Source organism: Pogona vitticeps, chromosome 5 (assembly GCF_051106095.1).
Source record: "Pogona vitticeps strain Pit_001003342236 chromosome 5, PviZW2.1, whole genome shotgun sequence".
Classification (NCBI taxonomy): domain Eukaryota; kingdom Metazoa; phylum Chordata; class Lepidosauria; order Squamata; family Agamidae; genus Pogona; species Pogona vitticeps.
The window spans coordinates 8,939,019-8,964,837 of NC_135787.1; the positions used below are offsets into that span (position 1 = coordinate 8,939,019).

At 39.3% G+C, this 25,819-nt stretch overlaps 1 protein-coding gene across 19 annotated transcripts in view; it reads right to left on the minus strand.

The window, feature by feature from the left end:
• The window catches only part of RUFY3 (RUN and FYVE domain containing 3), a 48,569-nt gene that overhangs the window by 19,613 nt on the left and 3,137 nt on the right, over positions 1–25,819 (minus strand). For 10 of the 19 annotated variants that reach the window (XR_013545756.1, XR_013545758.1, XR_013545757.1 and 7 more), the window contains exons 2-4: positions 10,724–10,777; positions 3,199–3,372; positions 1,852–1,969 (exon numbers count right to left, since the gene is read on the minus strand). Coding sequence is in view for 14 of the 19 variants with exons in the window: in XM_078394470.1 (XP_078250596.1) it covers positions 1,852–1,969; positions 3,199–3,372; positions 10,724–10,777 (346 nt within the window). In the remaining 5 variants the exon portion in view is untranslated. Of the gene's footprint in view, positions 1–1,851; positions 1,970–3,198; positions 3,373–10,723; positions 10,778–11,540; positions 11,777–18,391; positions 21,403–25,819 lie in introns of those variants that run through there. The other 9 variants (XM_020805224.3, XM_078394473.1, XM_020805223.3 and 6 more) reach the window with 5 other exon arrangements.

Genomic DNA, 25,819 nt, shown 5'->3' on the forward strand with positions numbered 1-25,819 from the left:
ACCTCATTGGAGTTCCCCAGATGGCTGTATCCCATTCTCAGGTCTCCACTGTTTGGTGGTTTCCTACCTCTTGTATAGTGCCTTTCTTTGTCTAAGGGTGAAAATCCCTCTCTTAAGCTCTATTACTGGCAGTAAGAGCTTGAACTTTCCCACCCACCAGAGGAAAACAGCCACACACATCCCATTTCCCCTAACACAGAATTTTACCAGCAGCTGAAAGGGACTCCCTGTGTCTTTGCTAAACTGCTCTTTTCTACTGAGTCCTTGGTTTATTGTAATCACTCCTGCTAGTGTTAGGAACCAAGCAGCAAAAACTGGGCACTGTATATTAGCACAGTGCTCATACATGATAAAATAGGAAAGGAATAGGAAGGAATCCCAGCTTAATATTTTGTTCTGACGTCAATACAGTATTATTAGTGTAGCCACAAAAATTATTTGGCAGATTTACAATATCTGCTCTTTTATTTTCCAACCCAATTACTAATCATTCATAAGAGTTAACCAAATTTTCCCACTAGGTGAATAAGTCACAGAAAACTAGAAATTCAGAACCCATGATTCCTCAAATCCTCCCGGACACTTACTAGAGGAGATCAGAATCATCTGTAAGTCAGAACTCCATGATGTCTAAAATTAGGGAACTGTTCGTAATAAAATCTTATCTGGAAGTGGCCAGCCCGTAGTGTCCATACTTTGTTGTATGGAAAATCCAGCATTTTATTTTTCTTAATTCCTGTATAAATAAGAGTCAGGGGCCAGAGAACCAGCGGAAAGCAAGGAAAGGGAGGTATATATACAATCCCAAAAGTTAATCCAAAGAAAAAGTGCATTAGCACCTTCTTTGGAAACAGACTCTGACACTGTAGCTGGTTGAGCTTCCAAATTCACACATGCCCCTCATTTTCCACGGCTTCTTTGCACCATGGCTACCACTCCTGCCACCAAGGCATATAAAGTGCAGCATGTGAGTTGTGAAGGAAGACACTTTTTTGTTTCTCCCTACATCACTTTTGGAAGAAGAAAAAAATCTGCTACAAATGGCTATTAGTGCCTCCAGAAACAGTGAGTTCAATTCCTCCCTGTGCCTCTTGGGTGAAAGAGCCAGCCTTTATCGTATGAGGCAAGCAAAGAAGTCCCAGGGCATGCCTCGAAGAATATAAACAAGTTCTGAGAACACGTCAGAATCAACTTAACAGCACCTAATCGTTGTTTTTATAAACTCTCTGGTAAATTCAATTAGTAATTTTAGGCTATTTATAGGAAAAGAGCTCCTTCTGGACCTTCTTTTATGTTAGGAAGGACTTTTCCTAAACCAGAAATAATATCTGATTTTTAAAAAAACCTTCAGGGACATGATAACAGTCCCTATCTAAGAACGGACAGAAATGTCCAATTGTACTACTTAGGGCTTTTGGGCACAGAAGTGGTTATTTTTTGGGGTGGAGTCAATTTTAATTTCAAAGCATGGGCAGGACAGAAGTTCTGTGAGATCCGTACAGCTCCTCAATCCCACAATCTTGTTTTGCAGGAACTAAAGAAAAGGGACAGAAGGTGCTGATGGCAGGCATATATAAATGGAAGTGTGTAAGAGAATGGATAGATAATGGATGGAGAGTACTCTCTCTCTCTCTCTCTCTCTGTGTGTGTGTGTGTGTGTGTGTGTGTGTGTGTGTGTGTGTGAGAGAGAGAGAGAGAGAGAGAGAGAGAGAGACTCAGGTGTTTTTGTCCTGCAATTCTTATTAAAAGTACCCATGGTGAAAGATAATATGATTTGCAGCCCAAAAACATTAGAAGGGCCACAGTTCTCACGCCCACTGTAAACTAAAAACAGAGAAGGACTTCACTTACTTTAATCCTGGCAGATCTTTAACACTTGCTGTGATTTCTGCAGCTTCAGGTACAAACTTCTCTACCAATTCCAGAGGTCCCCAAAATGACTTGTTTTGGCCCAGAAAAGTCTTCTTGGCTAGACAGAAACATTATTATTCATTGTATCTGAACGGGCAACTTCACGCTATTTGAAACCACACAGAATTACAGTGGTGTCTCGCAAGACGATGTTAATTCATTCCGCAAAAAATGCTGTCTTGTGAAAACATCGTCTTGCGAAACGCGGTTCCCCACTGGAATGCACCGAAATCTAATTAATGAGTTCCAATGGGGAAAAATTGTCTTGCGAAAATCGTCCATAGAAAACATCGTCTTGCGAAGCGCCACAGCGATAGCAAAAAACAATCATCTTGCGGATTAATCGTCCTGCGAGGCAAATGTCTTGTGAGGCACCACTTTACACCTTGCTAAGCTGGGTCTTCCTTTTCTTATAAATCATGTAATGGTTTCAGACAAGGAACTCTGCACATAAAAAGCAGGCATAGAGTTCATGCAAGGAAGAAGCCTATAATATTTCCAAAATAATGCTTTGTCCTTTCACTTAGAATTATTCCACAAATGTCAATTAACAGGTAACTTTGCTCCTACAAAATCATTACATACAACCCCACTATATGCCTCTGGGTAATAACTATTTTTTTAAATCTTTAGAAGCGGAGAAATGTTTTCTGGGCAACTTTCTGGGTGCTGCATAGACGTCTTTACACACACCTCTTTTACTTAAATAGTGCAAACTGGCAAGCCACTTGCTATTCTTCCTGGTACTGAATTTGACCTGAGGGGCTCCATGTGGCCTGAAGGGCCCTAAGCGTTGTAGAAGCATCAGCGATGCTGACAAGGAGATGGCCAAAAGGGTAATTCCATCGACAACCTCCTATGAGGGCTCCAAATGTCACTGAGTCCACTGCCCAAGAAGAGAACAGGAGGCTAGGAGTAGACCTAACCAGGAAGTTTATATCTTGCCGATTCACAGTATTGGTTATTTTAAGGGTGCTTTGCCAAGTGTTCCTCTTTATACTGGTATCACAAAAATCAGCATGGATTGAGGGAATCTGTTGATGGAATGGGGAGAGGGGATCTATATGCAAAAGCCTGTCAATAATAAGATGGAAAAACAACTTGATTCAAATATGATTTGTAAGCTTCAGTGGACCTAAATGATGTAAAGGGAGGATACAAAATTCATTCAGTAAATTCATACTCATAAAGACTGTCTTGTGATAAAGAAATATACCACACTAATTACAACTTAACATTTGGGCACAAATTTCAGACAAAACAGGTCTGTCATCTTCTGAAACCCACCTTTTAAGCCATGTTTAAGGCAGTGTTCCATCACTACAAAAAACTGCTGAAGAGGTGCATAGTCAGAGTCCAGTGTTCTCCCAAGGTTAAGAGCAGATTCAATTAAGCCCTTTATGCTCAGTTTAGCCATATTCATCAGGTTCATACGTTCATTAGCCATGAGATAATTGGGATCTGCAATAAAACACATATACAGAGTTTGATGAGGGAAATTCAGTAACCAACCTTTTTTTACTCTGCTGCAAGACTGATTGTTTTTAACATGGTGACTGTCATATTTAACCTATGGAAGCAGACGGTCAAAGGCAGTGTTTGCACATACTAGGGAAAGCTTGAGGGATTTGCTTTTTTATATATAAGGGTTATCGTTGTGGTGGCACTGGCAATCAGGTCAGAGAGATTTATCCATTTACCTGAGTAAACAGGGGAGGACAACATGTTCAAAACGTTTTGGGAAACTTCACAACTATTTCATTTTTTTTTTTCATCTAGGAAACTACACAACCTGACAGGAAAAGGAGGGCTTATGTTTGGAAAGAAAACAATGAAACCTGCAGGTTAATTATGAGGAAGTTTTACTGAGGCTGGTTAGAGAGAAGTTTCCTAAGAGAAAAGTTAGGAATTTTGAAAAGCAGAGATGGTAAATATTTGTATTTCTGCGGGCCACAGTTTTTCATGTAATATTTTGTTTAACTGAGGTATATTTTGTCTTTGTCAACTCTCAAGTAATCTGGGTCCACAATAAAACAGGCAACACCAAGCAGTGAGTTTCACAATTTGTAGACATATTCATTCATTCATTCATTCATTCATTCATTCATTCAATCAATATCCCGCCTATCTGGTCTTACGACCACTCTAGGCGGCTGTGCATTAATCACAGCTCTAATGTGACATATGTAATATAAAATGCGACGTTAATATCTTGTTTTGTAAACTTGTTTTTTTCCATAGCAAAGAAATTAAAAAACCTGTAACTTTTGATCACCTTTGTTAACATGAGGTGGTGATGCAAGGTAATCTATCTGGTGGACCTGGATCCTGCCGGGAAGTCTGTACACCACCCCAGATAGAAAATGCACTTTCTTCCTCATTGTTCAAGTTAATTCTTAATCTGTTACTTTTTTTTACTACATCCCAAGTCAGAAATTTTATTTCTTGCTCCATAAATGTAGTAGATTTGTATCTTCTGAGAATGAACATGTTCAGAATGTAATGTCCTCATTTCAATCAATCAGAGCCAAAGCACCCAAATCTGATCATAGCATCTTGTTTTTGTTTTTAAAATCTATTTAACCTCTGACTCAAATCTGTATAACTCTAGAAAGTATCTTAACAGGACACAGTAATTTGCATATTTAGGATTAGGTTATGCACCACACAAAACTACAGTACTGCATCAACAATTTAGCTTGAAAAAGATATAGGCACAATTTATCATGTAATTTCACCCCCAAAAAGTGCACTCTTGTTTGGTAAAAAATTTTATACACATTTTTCATCGTCATCTTACCCAAAGCAGTCTCCACCTCAAATAATCCTCATTTATCCACATTTCAAATAGCAGAGATTACGCACTTTTGAGAGAGACATGGAAGTTCTTTTTCCTTTGTCTACACAAAGTTGCAGAGGGAAAATCGGTAGTATTACCACTCCAAAAGAATAAGTGGCACTCAAGGAAACTATTGACAGCAATTCTGAAGATTTTGGCAAGAATTCTAAGACTTCCCAACAATATATCACATTGAGAGAGAAACAAGAATTTCCCAGGAATAATTTAAATCAGAGTTGGAAATCAGGGCTGATCTGGCTTGTTATTTCTCACATTCACACAGAGCAGTGAACACGTCTGTCTCTTTCAAAACACAAACTCACTTTGAAAACCACAGACTTTTCTGATTTTCAGGCTATCAGAGGAAATAAAACAATCCATACAAAAATCTATGGAATCACATAAAACTGAGGTCCTGCTCAAGAACTGTTGGGTCCTATTTACAAAGTTAATGTCTAGAACGCACATCCCACATCATGGAAGCCTTGCTGGACTTGAATGAATCATCTAGGGCAACCACTGAGGGAGGAAATAGATTTTTAGAAACATCCTTGATTTCACTGATGAGTGAAATCATGTTAGGCTAAATCAAGAGTTAGCCTTACATCTAACTCTTGAATCTATTCTGATATCCTAGTAGATCCCTTTCCTTGTTTCCAAAGAAAAGGACATTCTACTCCAGCATAATTTGATTTTTGATTCTTGGTAGCAGCTACGCCCACCATCTCTTTCTACTGTAATTTCACTGTATTGGCCTACGTAATATGACAGAAGAACGCATCAGCCTTGAGTGATCTCCTCCCTTACAAAACTCTATCCTTTGACCCCCATTTTAATCAAAATTGTTTCTGTAAAAAGGGGAGAAGGAAGATGGAAGTCTTCAATACCAAGGAGAAACTGAATTCACAGCCAAGCTCGTATATAATGTACATAAGTGAAAGATATTTGTTACAGTAGAAAGCCTCCAAGCTCATTATCAGGCCTAACCAAGTCTCCTTATATTACTCTATCACAAGTCCACAAGTACAAAAGGTTGCAGTTACTGCAAAATCCGACGCACGTTCCATTCTGCAATGGAAACAAACAAAAAGTCACATATTTCAGCACACGGACAGGAATGTGACTGTCTGGGAAATGAATTCACACAAAGGGGGATGTTTTAAAATGTTACTTTACTTCAAAACATACAATTTTGCTATAATAGAACTGTCTGGTGCTTGTTTTTACATTATGAACCGATCACATTGTCATTGTCCCCACAATTCGCACTGTTCCTTGACTAAGAATCTGTCGTTGTCTTGGTGCTGTAGAGAGAGGCAGACAGAACAGATAAAATGGCCTGCTTAGCTAGGAAGGCAACTGTTGTTGTTGTTTAGTCATTAAGTCATGTCCGACTGTTCGTGACCCCATGGACCAGAGCACGCCAGGCCCTCCTGTCTTCCACTCCCTCCCAGAGTTGGGTCAAATCCACGTTGGTCGCTTCGATGACCCTGTCCGACCATCTCATCCTCTGTCGTCCCCTTCTCCTCTTGCCTACACACTTTCCCAACATCAAAGGCCAAGATTTGGACTCAAAAATTACATGAGCAACAAGGAATGCAAACTAATCACCATCTCATCTTCCTTAAACAACATCATTTCTTCAGTTTCCAAGGGAAACCAGGCTTTCTTTTTTGTTAACAAAGAGGGGTGAAACCACCCAGTCTTCAGCCACCCTTTCACAGAAAAGCTGTGAAACGGATTGGCATGCCCAAAAGCCCTGACAAAGGTTTCAGCCGGTGGAAGCACTGTGTATTATTCTGATCAAAATAACACAAAGCCTCACACAAAGTATGCCCTCTTTCCCACTCACCCACCCACAGATGCGCTACAAAGCAGAAGAAAGGTGCAGAAGTTGTCCAGGCTCTGCGAGAGTTCAGAAAAAGCCTGGCCATTTCTGACTATAAACACACACTTCAATGCTTGGGGAGAGAGATGATCATATTTTAATATAAAGAATAGTTGTTTTTTAATGCATACATGGGCTGAGATTAGCCCTCTCCCCTCCCCCCCGAGGTGAGGCCAAATGTCTCTGCTGGTCCCCCAGGAGATATATTCAATTTTCATCTCAAGAGTGCAAGTTGAGGCATTCTCTTGGTGTACAAACCTATCCAAGAGAGCAGCTCATAGGACTGAGTGACAAGATTTTGAGAACTTGAGGCAAATGGAGGAATGCAATTCCTATACTGCCAAAATTTTACTACTTACAACTATGCCTCTTGAACTGATTTTACCTGGTTTTGTTCTGTTGAAAGTATGAGTGTTTATGTTCAGTTGTACCATTAGCAGGCTTAAGTATTCCATAAACATTGCAATATATAAAATATCTATAATATATTAGTGTTTGCAATGAGTTAACTTGGCACTTTAAGCCAGAATGAGGAAATAAGCAACTGGACAGAAGACAATTAAACTATCATATTGAGAAGTTTTATTTCCTCTGGTTAGCTGTTAGAAGTGCTTCAACTATTACAGTAACATTCATTCTTACCATTACCAGTTGTAGCACTTTTAATAAGATGGTGCCAAATTACAAACCTCAAAAATGTTATAGAACCAACAGTTTACTGATCTTTTCTAACGTGGCAGAATAATTTTAATTACAACTAAATGTGAAGAATTCCTTTAAGGAAAAGGGCAAAAATTATATATCACACATTGGACACCATAAAATGTAAGAATTTTGTGATGTTTTTATACATTGTACTTTTGTATAAAACTTGTCAGGGCATTTTTCTTTTAAGCCCTTTTTTGCATTGAACTACACTGATTTGCCTTCATCAACCTTTCTAGCCAACTTTGAACAGTACAAGTTTTTCTATTATTTAACATTCAAGGTTGTGCAAACCAAGGTATCTCCCCAACTCATACAATTACAACCTTTCCCTTCAAATTCTATGGCAATGTGTGTTTTGATACTAAAAGGAGAGTCACAGATCACATGCTTGTTCTTCCTTCATGGAATTCTGCTTCCTCTATACATCTACATTTTATTTTCTGCCAAGTGAGGGGGAGGCATGAAACATTAAACAAATGTAAGCAGCCGCATATAGTTTAACTGCATCTAATGTAAAACAGAATTATGTCAGAATAGTACTCATAATAGCCAAAAAGCTGGGCTAAGGGAATAGAGGGCATGCTCCTCTATATTAAAAGAAAACAGCACCAGGCAGAGGAAAGGAAATGTCATCAGGATCTCAACAGGATGGGGGTAAACCTTTGCCATAGTACCATTTTCCCACTTGATGGACCATAGTCTGGCAGGAAATAGTTTGTCTTGCACAGCCAAACTTGTAAGTATCATATGAGTACCTTTAAGTTTGTAGCAAAGGGCAAATAACCAATTCTAAATGGGGAAACCCTTGCAGAGTAAAGTAAGTTTTTTAAAAAGGCTACACTTCTCAGTTCCACTCCATCCTAATATTAATATAATCTTTTAAAACACTGAGATCCTGTTTGCAGAATGTCTGTGTTTATATTAAATTAAGTACAGTATATATTAATCAGGAAGAGCCGAAGCCCATATTGGTTACGGTAATAGTAATGCAGGTTCCTATACGGAAAACAGTTAACACCTGCATCTCCAGGTTCCTGCAGCAATTCACAAGGGACCCAGTTCATTCCTCAAATCTGCTATGGTCTCCTGCTTTTTCACAGCCAGGCAGAGGTTAAAATGTCAGGAAAGTAACCAAATTTCCTTTTAGAAAAAGAGAATCAGTGTAAAGGTATGACAGTCTTGTTTCCTTCCTGCAAGAGTTCCACCCAATCCCAGCATTAAAGGTATTGGAAATCCTATGTTCCCATCAAAACACCTAATTCTGTCACTCAGCTGCCAGCTACAATTTTTCTCCATATTGAACACTTAAGATAAACAGTACTATTCTAATGGTATGTATAGCGTATGACTTGGCTCTCTAATGAAAGCATCATGTTTCAACATGTTTTCATTTGCTGAACGTGGGGGGAAAAAGCTCGGCATTCCTCCCATGGTGACTGACGCACTGAGATTTGGTTTTCTAGCGTTCAAGCATTCCCACAAGTTAGTGCCTTTCAAATAAAATAAGTGAGGCATAATAAATGTGGAAGTAGAGAAAATGTTCACAGTGATATACTGTACGTAAATGATGGTAGATCCTTCTATAGCTTGAACACAAGGAACACAATCTATTCAAGACTCATCCTGACAGTAACTGCACCCATGCATATCACCCAGAGGCCCTTCAGCTCATCATCACGCTCTGCCCTGTTTTTCCACATACCTTCCACACTGAGCTGTGATATGCTGTACAATGGGTTCAGGGCTTACTGCCAAAAACAAGCCAGGCGGTGTGTAATAAGAACACAAAATTCCAAATACTTTGTGCTATGAAATTACTTTGAGCAGGTAGAACAAAGTTTATCCTGATAATGCACTCACTTTTACTGATGTTTAAAGTATATATAACAACAGATCTATTTTGTTTATTCCCAGGTATGTTTCAATCTTTTATAAATGAAGGGCAAGAGCTGATTTCAAGACCAAAAGATGCTGGCCCTCCTACCCTTACTTCCCTGAAATATACTGCCAGAAGCATATTCTTCCTAGAGGCCCCCCCATGACCTCCAAAATCAAAAGTGTACATTTTCTTTTCAAAGAGCAGGCAGAAAAGTAACTGGAAAAAGTAGGAAGAGTATTATTAAGCCACAGGAAGGGGCAAGCTCACTTTTCCTACCGTCCTTCCCCGAAAATAAGACAGGGTCTTATATTAATTTTTGCTCCAAAAATGCAGTAGGGCTTAGTTTCAGGGGATGTTTTATTTTTTTCTATGTACGACAATCTACATTTATTCAAATACAGTCATGTCCTCTTCTTCTGGTTGCTGCACAAGGGTGGAAGATGGGGTTTCACTTAACTGGGGCTTATTTTTGGGGTAGGGCTTATATTACGAGCATCCTGAAAAATCATACTAGGGCTTATTTTCAAGTTAGGTATTATTTTTGGGGAAACAGGGTAGTGCAAGTTTGTCTCAATCAAGCTTCCATCCAATCTGAATTTAAACAACTTGAGTTGAAACAAATGTGTCTCATAACACCACATGTAGCTTGAGAGATGCAGGGCTACCTGTGCATGTCCACTCAGAAGTTAATCCTATTAAGATCAATGGGCCTCATCCGAGGTCAGATCAGGGGGACTCATCTGGATATGCTCAGGATTGCAGTCTAAAGATGTATTCAAAGCAGTACCCATTACATCCCAATTTCACTTTCCTGCAATGTGCTGATACTATTGTGCATTTCCCATATGTATGTGCCACTACTATCAGCATTTAATGATCTGCACAACTGTGCTCATGCAGTAAATACACGCATCTGCACTCCAGTAATTCTGAAGTTGTGTGCCAAAAAATAAACAAGAAACAAAGGAACCTTAAGATAGGTTTCGGAAATAGCCACATTTAACATCTGCCACAGGAAATTAGCAAAAATGCTATCAATATATTTAACAGTGCAAGGGTATCATGCATTTGTCAAAAATTTTAGGAACGTGTCAGAATGGGCAGGTGAAGAACAATGACAATGGAAATATTCACCCCTCCATATTATATGAGTTAATGGAGCATTTTACACATATAATAACCCCAAAACTTCAAATGCAGACCACTACATAGTGAGAAACTACAGAATATGAAGTGGGCTGTGCCACCTCTCTGGCAGTCATCAATAGTACATTGCATCTCAAATAAATATTCCGAGAACATAATGTGTGTGACTGGTTTATAAATGGAAATTCAAATTTTAATCAAAGAAAAATGAGAACAACATGGTTATACACACATAAAATTCATAGGTACTACCATTGGGAAGTAACTGGTGATCCAGCTCAAAGAGAGACAATAAAAGCGAGATGAAAATGAAATGGAAATAACAGCAGAAAGATGTTGGTGTGGCACGCACCTTCTGTATCATCACGCAATTGCTCCACCAAATCTGTCAAATCCTCCCAAGAGTCTTTGCAAACAGCAAAAAAGGAAAAGAAAGAAAAATGTCATGCAAGCCATGATCCAAAGAAAAGATTGAAAAATCAAGATAAGAAAAGGAACAGAAAGGGAGCTTATTATACAAAATACACATTGAGGTGATTTAATATTCATTAGTCGTTTTAGTCTCTCTCTCTCTTTTTATTACACAGCAACATAGCTACATCTATTAAAACAAATGGAAAGAACAACTTTTCTTTAGCCTTTGGCTGTGATTAATCTGTGTAAATCAAATAAGAACTTTAAAATTTACCAAGAATATATTGAAAGTAAAAGGCTAAAAATTTTTAAATAAAGCCCTATGTTGACATTACAACAAAAATCTGATTATCTGGTTCACTACACTAAGAATCAGGGTGGATAAAAATCAATGATTTTTTTTTTAAAAATAAATTTTAAATTGTGACCATATCCAGATTTAAATCCTGAGCATATCCAGATTTAAATCACAATTTAAATTTTTAAAATTCATTTTTAAATATAAATCATGATTTATATCTATTGGATTTAAATCCAATTCAACCTGCTAACACTTCTTCTCAGAGAATTGCTTCATAAAAAGATTGATCACCACGTCAACAGTAAAATTTAGCAGAAGGTAACTAAAGTTGGTGGGAGTAGGATGATTTGGAGAGAAGAGAAGATACAGCTTGCCTTAAAATGCCAAATAACTGACCACCCTGTCAAACAGGAACCGAGCATAAATTGAAACATGATTCCGGGTTCATACTTACATTTTCTGTCCCTCCGTAAGGCCTAATTCAGACTCAACAAGTGGGTAAAGCAGCAACTTAACCAAAACAGCATTTCTTCCTCCTACCGGGCAGAGTCACCGAACACTGAAGGACACTCCCCTCCTGGCTTCCCTCCCACAGGAAAGCTTTAATTTTGCCCTTACTCGTGTATCAACTCAGGAGCAGCCGAGAAACAGCCACACAAAAACAGCACCCTTCTTAAAGTGATCCAGACCATTTAAGACACACCACAGTTCCATATCTCAAGCCCGACAGCTAGCTTCCTGTTTTCACAGGCTAAATGCCTACTAATCCAATAGGACTGTTCGATTGCATTTCTTGCCACAATTTGGAAGACATCACATGATTTTCTGCATACAAAGGAAAAATTCAGAGAACTGAGAACTCAACAGGAATCCTCCTTTGATTTTAACCATGGGAGGTTTTTTGTCATAACAGCATTCACTACAAAGTTATTGTTATGTACTGTCAAGTGGGAACCGAATGCAACCCTAACAGGGATTTCAAGGTCAGTGAGATATTTAAGGAGTGGTTTTACCAGTTCCACACTAGCAGTGAGCTTCCTTGGCTGAGTAGGCATTTGAACCCAGCCTTTCTGAGTCCTATTGTGTCATACTGAGTACCGTATCTACAATGTACTGCGAATTAAATCAGCACTTTGGCAGTGAAGACTTTTCTCTTCTTTTCTGACTGCTTCAACTTGCAAGTCAGAAAGCTTGAAAATTGCTTTGTTTATAATCCCCCTCCCGGAGAGGCAACTCACATTCTGCACCAAACACAGACTTCTGCAACTTGTAATGATCTTTTTTTTTTATTTTACTCTGCCAGCCATGAAAATAGAGAAAGCTACACAAGACTTTGCTCTCTGACCACTTTAAAATGTTATTCAGTAACTCCTCCAGCTTTAACAAGTACCATCCAAAAACGTTGCAATGTCATAAAACATACGCCCTTAACAAGATAAGAATTTTTACAAGAAAGGTTAAGTCTGCAATCAGCATCACACTCTATAAAACTGCAGCACACACACAACCCTGCAACCTAGGTAAAGGTAAAGGTTCCCCTTCACAATTTGTCCTGTCGTGTCCGAATCTAGGGTCCAGTGCTCATCCCTGTTTCCAAGCCATAGAGCCAGTGTTTGTCCATAGACAGTTTCCGTGGTCACGTGGCCAGTGCGACTAGACACGGAAAGCCGTTACCTTCCCACCATGATGGTACCTATTTATCTACTCGCATTTGCATGCTTTCGAACTGCTAGGTTGGCAGGATGCAACCTAGGGATGTACATTCTATCTTATTAGTCCCTGAAATCTACACTGAAGCACTCTGAACATGATCAGTAAAGAAAACTCACATTAAAATGCCTGGTTGTTGTTGTTTAGTCATTAAGTTGTGTCCAACTCTTCGTGACCCCATGGGCCAGAGCACGCCAGGCCCTTCTGTCTTCCACTGCCTCCCGGAGTTCGGTCAAATTCATATTGGTAGCTTTGATGACACTGTCCAACCATCTCGTCCTGTGTCGTCCCCTTCTCCTCCAGCCTTCACACTTTCCCAACATCAGGGTCTTTTCCAGGGAGTCTTCTCTTCTCATGAGATGGCCAAAGGATTGGAGCCTCAGCTTCAGGATCTGTCCTTCCACTGAGCACTCGGAGTTGATTTCCTTCAGACTGGATAGGTTTGATCTCCTTGCAGTCCAGGGGACTCTCAAGAGTCTCCTCCAGCACCACAATTCAAAAGCATCAATTCTTCGGTGGTCAGCCTTCCTTATGGTCCAGCTCTCACTTCCATACATTGCTACAGGAAAAACCATAGCTTTGACTATGTAGACTTTTATTGGCAAGGTGATGTCTCTGCTTTTTAAGATGTTGTCTAGGTTGTCATTGTTTTCCTCCCAAGAAGCAGGAATCTTTTAATTTTGTGGCTGCTGTCACCACCTGCAGTGATCATGGAGCCCAAGGAAGTAAAATCTGTCACTGCCTCCATATCTTCCCCTTCTATTTGCCAGGAGGTGATGGGACCAGTGGCCATGATCTTAGTTTTTTTTTTATGTTGAACTTCAGATCATTTTTTGCACTCTCCACTTTCACCTTCATTAAGATTCCTGGTTACCTAGTTACAAATGAGTTTTTTCCAGGCTAGAAGAAGAAAACTAAAGCTTAAATTTAATACATAAAACTAAGTATTGGAATCAGTGAAACACATCCATGACTTTAAAAACACAATATCCAGTCTAATTTCATATTGAGGAAAGTACATTCAGTGGTAGCTAGTAATAATTGTTGCTGTTGCTGGTGATGTTACGTGGTGTCAACTTGCCTCCAACCTAAGGCAACCTGATGACCTTCCAAAATGTCCTATCTTCAACAGCACTATTCAGCTTTTGCAGGTTCAAGGCTGCAACTTCCTTTATTGATCAATCCATCTGATTTGATCTTCCTCTTTCCCCACTGCCTTCAACTTCTCCTATTGTCTTTTCCAGAGAGTCTTACTTTCTCATGGTACACCCGAAGCATGACAGCCTCAGTTTTGTCATTTTTATTCCAAAAGAAGTTCAGGCTTGGTTTGATCCAACTTCCACTTGCTCCTTCTTCTGGCAGTCCAGGATAACCACAAAGCTCTCCTCCAGCAAGTAATGTCCATTAATGTACAATTTATCAATGTCTGTGAAGTTCTTTAAAGCAGTGGTCTCCAACCTTGGGCCTCCAGATGTTCTTGGACTTCAACTCCCAGAAATCTTAGCCAGCAGAGGTGGTGGTGAAGGCTTCTGGGAGCTGTAGTCCAATAACATCTGGAGGCCCAAGGTTGGGGACCACTGCTTTAAAGGACATTTCAAAGGCATCAAAACTGCAAACCCACAAACAGACAGCAGTCCCCAGCACACAATTCTGAGCAGAAACTTGCAGAAGATTTTTTACTATATCAACCCTGTAGCAACATATGACAAAGAGGGGCAACTTTTATGGTCCCCAATGACCACGCATGAGGCTATATGAAGGCCCAGAGGCCACAGGTGCACAGGGAGAGATTTTAGCCACATGCCACACAAGGATTCCTTCCTAGTTACCAGTTACTTTTACCAAGAAGCCAACTATCCCGAACACTACACGTTAATTTAAAAAATAATCAAATATCAGCTTTAAAATTATTAGACATAAACTTTAACTGTAGATTTTTTGAAGCCTTTCTCTCTTAAGTTAACAAAGGAGTTTCATCACACAATGGATTCTAAATAAAAAGGATAATTTTTGCAAAATCTATCACAGTTTGATTGCATATGTCAATCAAAATCGTCAACTTTTCTTCCACTTTTGCATTCAAATCTGCTGAAGGGCACACTTGATTAAAATTTATTAACTACAACACGTTTTGATAATAAGTTCACTAATATTTTATTGTTGCTACGTGCCATCATTATTTAATTGTTATTTCTTATTGTTTTGTTGTTGTCTGGTTGTGTATGCTATTATTAACTGCAGAAGTAACACATAGCAAAGTATATAAAATCATATATACTTTGTTGTTGTCTGGTTGTGTATGCTATTATTAACTGCAGAAGTAACACATAGCAAAGTATATAAAATCATATAGCAAAGTCTCTAAAATCAAAAGCAATTTTTCAGTTATCTCAACAGATGGGTACAGGTCTGGCTGAGATTAAAGTCTATTTAGTTGATCATACCATTTTCAATTCATTTCACAGACAATCTCTTACGAGAGATCAAATGCAGTTCAGAACCCATTGAAACGAAGCTCTCTCTGTTTAATATTAGGAGCAGTACTTGAGGACTAAGTGACAAATGGTGGCAATGGACCTAGTTTTCTCTCTAGCCAGTCCCACATTTCAAAAGCCCAGATTTCTTACATTTTTCTCAACCGCATTTGGCTAAACCAAATGTAGTTGCACTTGTACAAAAACGTTAGCCCTTACAATAGTTATGGCAAAATCATATCCAGATTAACTTTTGGACTCAGGGTGCTGAAACCCCAGCTCACCATCTTTGTGGGTCTACTAGGTTTCAAAACTCTAGTTCTTGTAGAATCTCAAATATGAGCGAAAATGCTCAGGTAGTATAGTCTGTTCAACGGTTTTTGTAAGAAACAAGAGTTTGGTTGTAAATACGTTTTTCGGGCTGTTTGGCCGTGTTCTGGAGGAATCTCCAGAACATGACCAAACAGCCCAAAAATCCTACAACAAGCATCCTGGCCGTGAAAGTCTTCGAGTTTTTCACAGCACCTTGGGGCCAATGGAATCACACTCAAGAGGGACAATTTGTGAACTGTGCTAGCCAAGAAGACAAATGCAGGTGAGCATTTTGCCAACAAAAAGGGCTGCCTGGTTAATTTTTACCCCAATGTTCAATCTTCCCTCACTGACTAATGATTGCTGAGCATAGAAGACAACAGAAAGATAAAGTTTCAGTGTAGCTGTGATTGTATGCAACCCAAAAGTACAAGTAGTTACAGTGACAGGAATTTACACTCTTTCCAAGTCACTTCTGCTTCTCTTTTTACCACTCGGTTTATGAATAATTACAGTAAAAACTCCAAATGCAAATGAAGCCCTTCATTACATCCTTAAGAGCAGGAGAGAACATGAATTCAATGAACTCTGCAAAATTCCCCTTTGTTGTTATACCCATATTGATGGAAAGGAAAGGATGTTGTATACAATAGCCCTGCACTGTAGTTCAGTGTTATTATCTAAAATGTTGGCACACTGGATTTTTAGGGCAATATAATAAATTAGCCAGAATGAAATAAACTATACATAAATCTGTCAGCTTGTGATCAATAAAATCAATAAACCAGGTGCATAAGAGCAGAGATATGAAATTAAAGAGATCATGTCATTTGGATTTTTAAGTTTTCCTTCTCATAAAGGTACGAGACAGATAGCAATTCTAAGGTATGAAAATAATTCTGAATTTTGCAACAAACGGAAGGAAAAGACAACAACGCTTATAGAGGACTTGACTCATCAAATCCCCATTGATTCAATGGGCCTACACAAATCCAATTTACCATATTAAGCAACAGGATTCTGGTCATTAAGCCATGGACAATCTTTGCACTGCTGGAACAAACCTTAAGTATGTCAATTTTGTTCGCTCATGTTCATCTCATTACCTCTTTCTCACTCCTGGCTTTCTTCTATATTGTCCCCATATGTCGACATTCTGATTATCAACTCCTGGTGGCAAGAGTCTGAGGAACTGTTAGAATCCCTCCCCACTGTACATTAATAGTGCCATATATTATATTAATACTATCAAGAATTTACAAACCTCATTTAATTATTCTGGAAGTATAAAACCAGAGCTGTAACTAGCCATGTTGGCTTCTGGGGCAAGTGGCACCTACTTTGCCACAGACAGGGGACAATCCCGCATGAAAGAAGAAGAGAATGTGGTATTCCCCCAAAAGGAAAATAATGTTTATAATTTCTAATACTACAACAAAGTGTGAATTCAGGACCAGGAACTTTTGCTGTTTATTTTCCTAACACTCAGCAACAGATTCAACTCTAAATTTAAATGTCCTCTAAATTTTGGTGACTTGCGACAAAACCCCAGTTGCTCTATGTTTCACCAAATTGTGAAATAGAACGTTGCCATCTTATATAAAACCAGTTATGCATTATCACTAACACCCACACTGGACGAACCACCGGGCTGCAGACGCTGCCAGCGCTATCTTGGTGTAACACAGCACAACAGTTGTGTTTCATTTCCGGGCCAGAGATGAGAAAAAATATGTGAACAAAGAAAGGGGGGGAAGCATTGGCAAATCTCCTTAGAAAAATGGTGAGGAGTGGGCCTCACTTACGACTCTCTGTTGCAAAATGAGAAACAAGTCTCACCATGAGATGAACTGTGCAGTAAAAGGCTGCAACAATGCCAATGTTCCCATCACAGTCATCATCAAACTGAAGCATGATACTATGAAACTGTGTGTATTCGCATCTCTGCTGCACAGAAACAATTCCATTACAAATCCAATTAGCATCCTATTTGATCCGAATGATAATAAGATCTAAGCCAAATGCTTTACTGTTTTGACAGGAAGAACTGTTGAAGTGGGGGAGATGAATGACAAACCTTTATTCCATTCCATTTCCTGTCTCCACTGTTATTTTCCTATAAGCTGAATCCTGTGACCAAAACAGGCCAAAATAAGGCATCTTTTTAGCAACACAATGTTTTCCACTTAAAAGTATTAGAGCCTTTTAAACAATAATTATTTTCATGTAACCAAGCACTATAATTTCTGAACAAATCACCTGCTGCAACAGCCGGCCTCAAACATACTTCAGGTTCTACCATCCTTTAAATATTATATATCATATACCTGAGATTCTTCCTATTTATAAAGGCAATATTTCTATTTAAACCCCCCCCCCATATTTAAGCAAGATCAAAGTCACATATTGAAATACCAACATTCTTCTTTCAGATGAGCTTCATAGAAACCTTCTATTAAGCTGAGCTTAATAGAAACCTTCATCAGATTCTAATATATTTATTGCTCTCTCTCTCTCTCTCTCTCTCTCTCTGTGTGTGTGTGTGTGTGTGTGTGAGAGAGAGAGAGAGAGACAGAGAGAGTCCAATGAAAACAAAGAGCTTCTAACAGGCACTGCTGCCGCTTTAAGATTCAGCTAGTTCTTCTTTAAAACATGTCAGCAGCTTTTAAAGAAATATAAATCGCATCAGGCTATCTTTCCATATTACTGCATACATCACACTAGCATGGGTGAAGAGCAAAACCCTCTCCAACCTTTTAAAGCCAAAATCAGGCTTGCAGGCCTCCCTAAGTAGAAAATGCAACCATACCTTCATGGGTAGGTTCAGGGTCAGGTGTAAGAGAGATGTCATCCAGCTCTCGCAAACAGAGCCATTCTCCATCCATGGATACTCGGAATTTGCAAAGATAGATGGTCTCCATGGCAGCCTGTGTGATCTTGTCTGTGGTAGGGGTTGGCATATCACCTTGAGGCGTCAGAGCAGACATGATGACTCAGCTGGTACAACAATAAAATCAAAATACAAAAACTAAAAAGAAAACCTTTCTGACAAAGGGGGGAAAAACAAAAATTCCTTGCTGAATCAGAAATGATTTGCTCCAGATCACAAACACAGTACTTGTTTCTGAGAAACAAAAGGCACAGTGAGGGACGAAACCCCTTCTTGTCTGTATCCTCTGTCGTCTTCTGCAAACGCTCTCTTTTCTTCAATTTGACTGTAAAGAATCACTCCTAAATGACCACAGCAAACATGGCCTCTGCATCAAAAAAGAGGGAAGAAAAAAAAACACTTCCCTGTTTCTTAAAGAGGGTTTTAAAAAAGATGATAAAATATATAGGCAAAAATGTATCTGGAATTGCTGGAATCTATCAGCCTCTCTTCTCTTCTCTTCCCACTTCAGTCAAGCCAAGATGCCGAGTGATAATAGGATTGGTTGTGCGCAGTAAGCAGGGTGTTGACCAAAATGGCTGACTAATGAACTGAACTGAAAATTCAGCCTCATGTGACCAGCTTGATCTGAACATAGGGCAGGCAATTCCCAGGATGCTTTATAGATGCTGCTGATGCTGATGCAGGAACAGCAATTAAGCTGATCTTGCTCTCTGCATCCACAGCTTCTTTTCAGACTGTGCTAGTCAATCTGAGATCCCAGGCATAACACAATGCATGCTTTTCTCCTCAATCTGTCTCATGGTACAAGAGATACAAACTGTGCTTGTGATCAATCTAAAGTGAAAGGCAGGTGTGTATAGAAATTCCAGTCATAATTTGATCCTATTTAGCAAATATGCATTTGCTCTGACCTTAGATATTCCACACATACCCAAGTTTGATTTGGAAATTAGTAGTAATACTAAACAAAGAAACTGCATTTGTTACATACAGAACTTTTAATTTGTGCACCATACCTTATATGTGTAGTTCATTATTTGCAATGCAAGCGTAATGCACAAATTTAGCCTACAACAATTGTTTCACTTTAAAGATATTATAATATATTTTATGGGCAAGACATAATAAAAAGTCTAGGAAAAAAAATCTCAGAGCCACTTCTTATCCAGGAGAAAGCCCTAATCATCACTTTAGTTTGAACTTATGATGAAGAAGGCACTAATTTATTTATGAACCATACAATTCCTCAGATGATTGCTACCTGATAGACTCTTTTTCAGTTTTCGGAGATATGCCCCATCTGCTTTTATTTACAGACACTACGTAATGCCTAGGCTACAGTAATCTTCAAAACTGAGTGCTCTTAAAATGGATAGATGAGCCCAATAGGGAATTACTACTGTACTAGGTGAATGCACAGTGACTACAACACATTCCATATTGGGGGGAAAAAATCAACAGATATTAATGATGACAAAAAAAGCTGTCTCAGTCAAAGTTCCATAAATCTAGTTCCTGCTTAAAGTTACCAATAAATGCTTGTTGGAAGGAGCTGAAAAATGGTATGCCCTTACCAGATTAAAAACCCGGGAGAAACTGAGGACATTTAAAATCATAAATAAAATTTCAGAAGGTATGAAGAAAGAACTACCTGTAGTCTTGCAACATTTAAAGGAAATGCTTTGAGAATTCATATTAGATACTATATCAAAGCAGAACCAGGGTGTTGTAGTGAATACAACGACAAATAAAATACAACTAGATTGAAACTGCCACTTTTAGGATCAAAGGGATGCACACTCTTAAGTAGATGCACAGAGATTAAAAGAACATGGCACTACTACTATGTAGTTACCAACCAAGTCTACGGTTAAGGCTAAAATACCAACAAAGACATCAAGTGGTATCTGATTTACAGGGTTCCTAAGTGGACTTTCCAAGTTATGTCACATATTTAAGGAGTGGCTTTGCCATTGTTAGTTTGTTTCCATGGCCAAGCAGGGATTCAAACCTACATTCCTGACTCCTCCTGGTCCATTACTATATTCACTACACCGTATCTGTGTGTCTATCCTATATTCACATAACTGTTCAGCAATTTAATGAAGAGTACTGAATAAAAGATGATGTGGGTGTTTAGGAAACTTCCTAGAAAGCTGAAAATAACATAATGGAAACCAGGAAGACAATTCTGGAAATTAGACACTGAGAAAAGAGACATTCTTGGAAGTGTAACATAATCAATAAAACAAAACAATTCATAATGTGATGTCAGTAATGAATGTTACTAACCTCAACTATGCACATACAAATTAACCGCTTAATCCAGAGTTTTGTGTATTGGAACTAGCAGATATTTTGAAAGAAATCAGCATGACTTTGTGACAAGACTAGGAACGATGCTTAGGTATGCATCGTCCATTACAATCAAAGTGTGAGATCAGCAAGAAAGCAGAGAAAACATTAAAAACTATATACAGTACTTCTAAAAGTAGGCGCATGAGTTGGGAATACATAGTCTACATAGTAAATCAAAATCAGAAGTAGAAAATTATACCACAAGGATAAAGTAAACTTTAAGGCCAGTGAACCTCCACATGAACAGTTGCAGTCCCCCAATGGCTCATTGTAACAACTGCTGACATTAAATAAGCCAAGGAAGAAAAAACTAACTTTCAAAAAATGCAAATTGATGATCCAAACCTAATCCCTCAGCCTGGATGTTTCCCTTGCCTATCTTGGAAGTTGTTACAAACCACTAAAATTATTTATACAACTGACATACTAAAATGTCACATAAAAGGACAAATCCACCCCATGGTATAACAGTCTGAATGCAGCAGACCCTGATTCAAAACTGTTTTTCAAATAAAGAGTGACAGTCCACCTCTTTCATCATTTCCAACCTTGGAATCGCTGTAAAGATGAAAGAGAAACTATATATAGATCAATTTTCCCCAATACAAAACATTTTTGAAGGTTTGGGAGCTTGTTCAAAAGTAAATGTGTTCAGGATATAAATCTAAATAGGTAAAGGTTTGAAGATACTGGGATTGCATTAATTTTATTTTGTTGTTCTTACTAGGACATGAGTTAGCCACTAGAGCCAAAAGGAGAAAGGCTGGTCATTCTAGAAAGCAAGTCCTAGAACCATTTTTTTCACTCTATATTAAAAGCAACAGTCAAGCAATAAATTTTTGTCATGAGAAGGCAGTATCTGGAGATTAAAAAATTAACATAAACAGAGGAATAAGTGCAATTACAGTTTTTAGCTGATTTTACTTTTAAAGCTTTGATAAATTTAGCCTTGGATTAGAAAAATCAAGGCTAAACTGATAGACTCCAGAATACAGCAGAATAATTGAGTTGGAAGGGGCCTGTAAGGCCATCAAGTCCAACCCCCTGCACAATGCAGGAATCCATCAAAGCAGATCTGACAGATGGCTGTCCAATTTTATCCTGAGTGCCTCCAGCACTGGCAACATTACAGTTCATAAAATGGTTTGGTTCTGGGTGTGTCATACTATGAATAATAAAAACTCATTTTAACATCTTTTGGAGATTTTGATCTATACAGTGATGCCTCGCATTACGACATTAATTCATTCCAGCAAAATCGCTGTAGAATGAAAACGTCATAATGCAAAATAAAAAAGCCCATAGAAACGCATTAAAACCCGATTAATGCGTTCCTATGGGCTTGAAACTCACCGTCCAGCGAAGATCCTCCATAGCATGGCCATTTTCGCTGCCCGTGCAGCGAGGAATCCATCCCAGAAAAGAGTGCGGAGCCATTTTTTTTAACCCGGCGGCCATTTTGAGACCGCCAATCAGCTGGCCGAAAATCATCATTTTGCGAGAATCAGTTCCCGAAGCAGGGAACCAATCATCGCAAAGCGAAATTCCCCCATTGAAACCATTGTAAAGCGATAGCTTTTGCGATCGCAAAAAGTTCATCGTAATGTGATTTCGTCGTTAAATGGGGCGCTCGACTTGCGAGGCACCACTGTAATTCTAAAATCAGCAAACAAAAACTTTTGATTTTCAGTGTTCATATTGCTGGAAAGGTTCATTTAGCAAAAATAATTCCCGAACTATGCAGTTATTGTTGTTTATGTGCCATCAACTCACCTGACCTATGAATAATCTGCTATCTGTTGCAAACTCAATGTCTTTGCTTCCTTTATCTAGTAAATCCATATTATATTCAGACTTCTGTTTTAACCATCTAAAATGATTCTCTGTAGTGTTTTTGATCTGCTGACTCTTGAATGATGCTTTAAGGCAGCAGCTTTATACAAAGATCCACTATATTGATGGTTGTTATGGGTTTTTTGGGCTCTTTGGCCCTGTTGTGAAGGTTGTTCTTCCTTTCGCCAGTCTCTGTGGCCAGCATCTTCAGAGGACAGGAGTCAGAACTCTGTCTGCGCTCTGCCCAGAGCACAGACAGAGTTCTGACTCCTGTCCTCTGAAGATGCCGGCCACAGAGACTGGCGAAACTGAAGAACAACCTTCAGAACACGGCCAAAGAGCCCGAAAAAGATCCCAGTGGTGAAAGCCTTCAAGAATACAATGCACTATATTGTTCTGTAATTTCCCCATTCATAATGTGGTTTAAAAAACCTGTGGACTGTAACATTGCTTGAAAAGGCTTAAGAGTTATAAGCAGAGCCATCTGAATTGAAGGCGGGGGACCCCCAGGAGGTCTCCGATGGTGGTGGGGAAGCCCTGGGAGACCTCCCGGGGGTCCCCCACCGCCGTGATCTGAGGCAGCAGTCACTCAGCACTGGAAGGCTTAAGCTGAAACCCAGCCATCTGAAGTCTCCCAGCACTGGGCGACCGCTGCCTCCGCCGCGGCCGGGGGGTGAGCGGCCAAAGCACCCCAGCCAGGCTCAAGCCTCACAGTGGCAGCGATCACAGCAGCAGGGGACCCCCAGGAGGCTTCAGACCGGTAAGTGCTGCTTTTTTCTTTTTTTAAAGCTGTCCTGGGTGGCTTTTGCAGGGTGGCTTTGGGCTGGGGGGAGTTTATGTTTCTGTGCTGTGTTGTTTTCTTTTTTGGTGAATTTTTTTTTTTGCAGTCCCAGCATGGGGCTTGCAGTGTTTTATTTTTATTTTTTGTTTTGTTTTTTTCTTTCTTGGAACATATTAATCGGTTTTCAATGTACTCCTGTGGGAAATGGTGCCTCGACCTACAAACTTTTCGACTTGCGAACACCATTCCAATATGGATTAAGTTTGTAAGCCGAGGTACCACTGTATCATTTTCTTGAAGAAGTGAATGACATGTTTGAATAAAAAAGGTTCCAGACCACATGGATACTCTCCAGGAACCCTGGAAAATTTGGTTGTGGGGCCAATTCAGTATTATAATATAAATCTACATTATAAAGCTACTCCTAGCAGAAAAAGAGGCATCCTAAGAACCACCTAGTATCAGCACTACTTCTTATTCCTATATAAGTTTGAAGAGCAAATAAACTCTCTACCTCAATTCCCTTTTCTGCTTTCTGATTCAGAAAGGTTTGACACATGTTAGCATGACACTTCCTTGACTTTTTAAGAATGTGTAAATAGAAAGTTATATATAAGTATACAAGCTAGGTGACACATGTAGCCCAAAATAATCATCCTCTGCCACACATCTATCTTCTTTTATACAGAGAATGCTGACATTTGATCACACCTACAGAATGCCCTCTTGATGAAAAACTTAGCTACTTTATCAATTCATGAATACTTTTTATTTCCTCGGGCTTTTAAACAGCACAAACTTCAAAGTTTGAAACTGATGCATTTTGTCTTCTTATCCTGCCCTATGTTGGTGTTTAATTAATTTTTACATAATATTTGTATATTTCAATTCTGCAAGCCATCTGAGAGGAACTGTTGAGAGGGCCACTAAAGCCTGGAGTATAAATTTTTAAAAAGCAATCCATAAAATAAATATTCTTGATTTCCTGAATCTATTCCTCACATACTTCTTGTGTAACAGTATCAACACGCCATGTTTCTATGAGTTGATCCGGCTTCTTTCACTTAATACATTTAACACTGTGGACATGAGAACTGACAATGGAACACTGTGTTTAAAGGGGACGAGTCTACAGCATTTCACCTGTGAGAATTGTCTGAACACCACTTCCACCTAAGAACTCTATAAAAGAATGGCACAGTGTACTCTGATGACAAAGTCATCAATAACAGGGCTTGAAGAAATCCATAAAACAAAACCACATTTGAGAAAATGATGCACTACATATGGTATATACTGTATTATATGATGGGTGCTGAAGAATTAAATAATATGTTATGCCATGATTGAAGGTAAATTCTTGGGGAGCCAGGGACTAACTATTTGTTTCTCTTTTTTTCCTGTTAAAACAGTAAAAATTATCATAAAATCAAATTCTTGCACAGTCAAAACTTGACAAGATGTAGTCACCAAGACTGCAAAAATTAGTCTTCCTCTTTCATTGTCCCAAGAACATTTTCACTTTCTTACCCTCTACCAACAGGACACATAAATGGTATTTACGTAATGAGAGAGAGGCCTCTCTCTTTGATTTCATCAAAACCTTTTCCTAGTTCCTTTGGCTAAAATATAGTAGGCATCCTTCAGTCTCGAAAGACTATGGTATCGTGCTCTGTATGGAGGACTTGGAACAGCGTCTAGTGTGGCTGAGGAGGCCAATTCGAGAGTGACAATCCCTTCCACACTGGAGACAAATCCAATCTGTCCCCTGTCCAGCTCCCTGGTTTTGCTTCCTTTGTGACTTCCTCTTTGCCTCAGCCTGCTGGACAAGGGTCTCTTCAAATTGGGAGAGGCCGTGATGTACTGCCTGCCTCCAGGCTGAACGATCAGATGTCAGAGTTTCCCATCTGTTGAGGTCTATTCCTAAGGCCTTCAGATCCCGCTTGCAGATGTCCTTGTATCGCAGCTGTGGTCTCCCTCTGGGGCGATTTCCCTGCACTAATTCTCCATATAGGAGATCCTTTGGAATCCGACCATCAGCCATTCTCACAACGTGCCCAAGCCAGCGTAGACGTCGCTGTTTCAGTAATGTATGCATGCTGAAAATTCCAGCTCGTTCTAGGACTACTCTATTTGGAACTCTGTCCTGCCAGGTGATACCAAAAATCCGTCGTAGGCAACGCATATGGAAGGTGTTCAGCTTCCTCTCCTGCCGGGCACAAAGTGTCCAGGACTCGCTGCAGTACAGGAGTGTGCTCAGGACACAGGCTCTATAGACCTGGATCTTGGTATGTGTTGTCAGTTTCTTATTGAGCCATACTCTCTTTGTGAGTCTAGAGAACATGGTGGCTGCTTTCCCAATGCGTTTATCC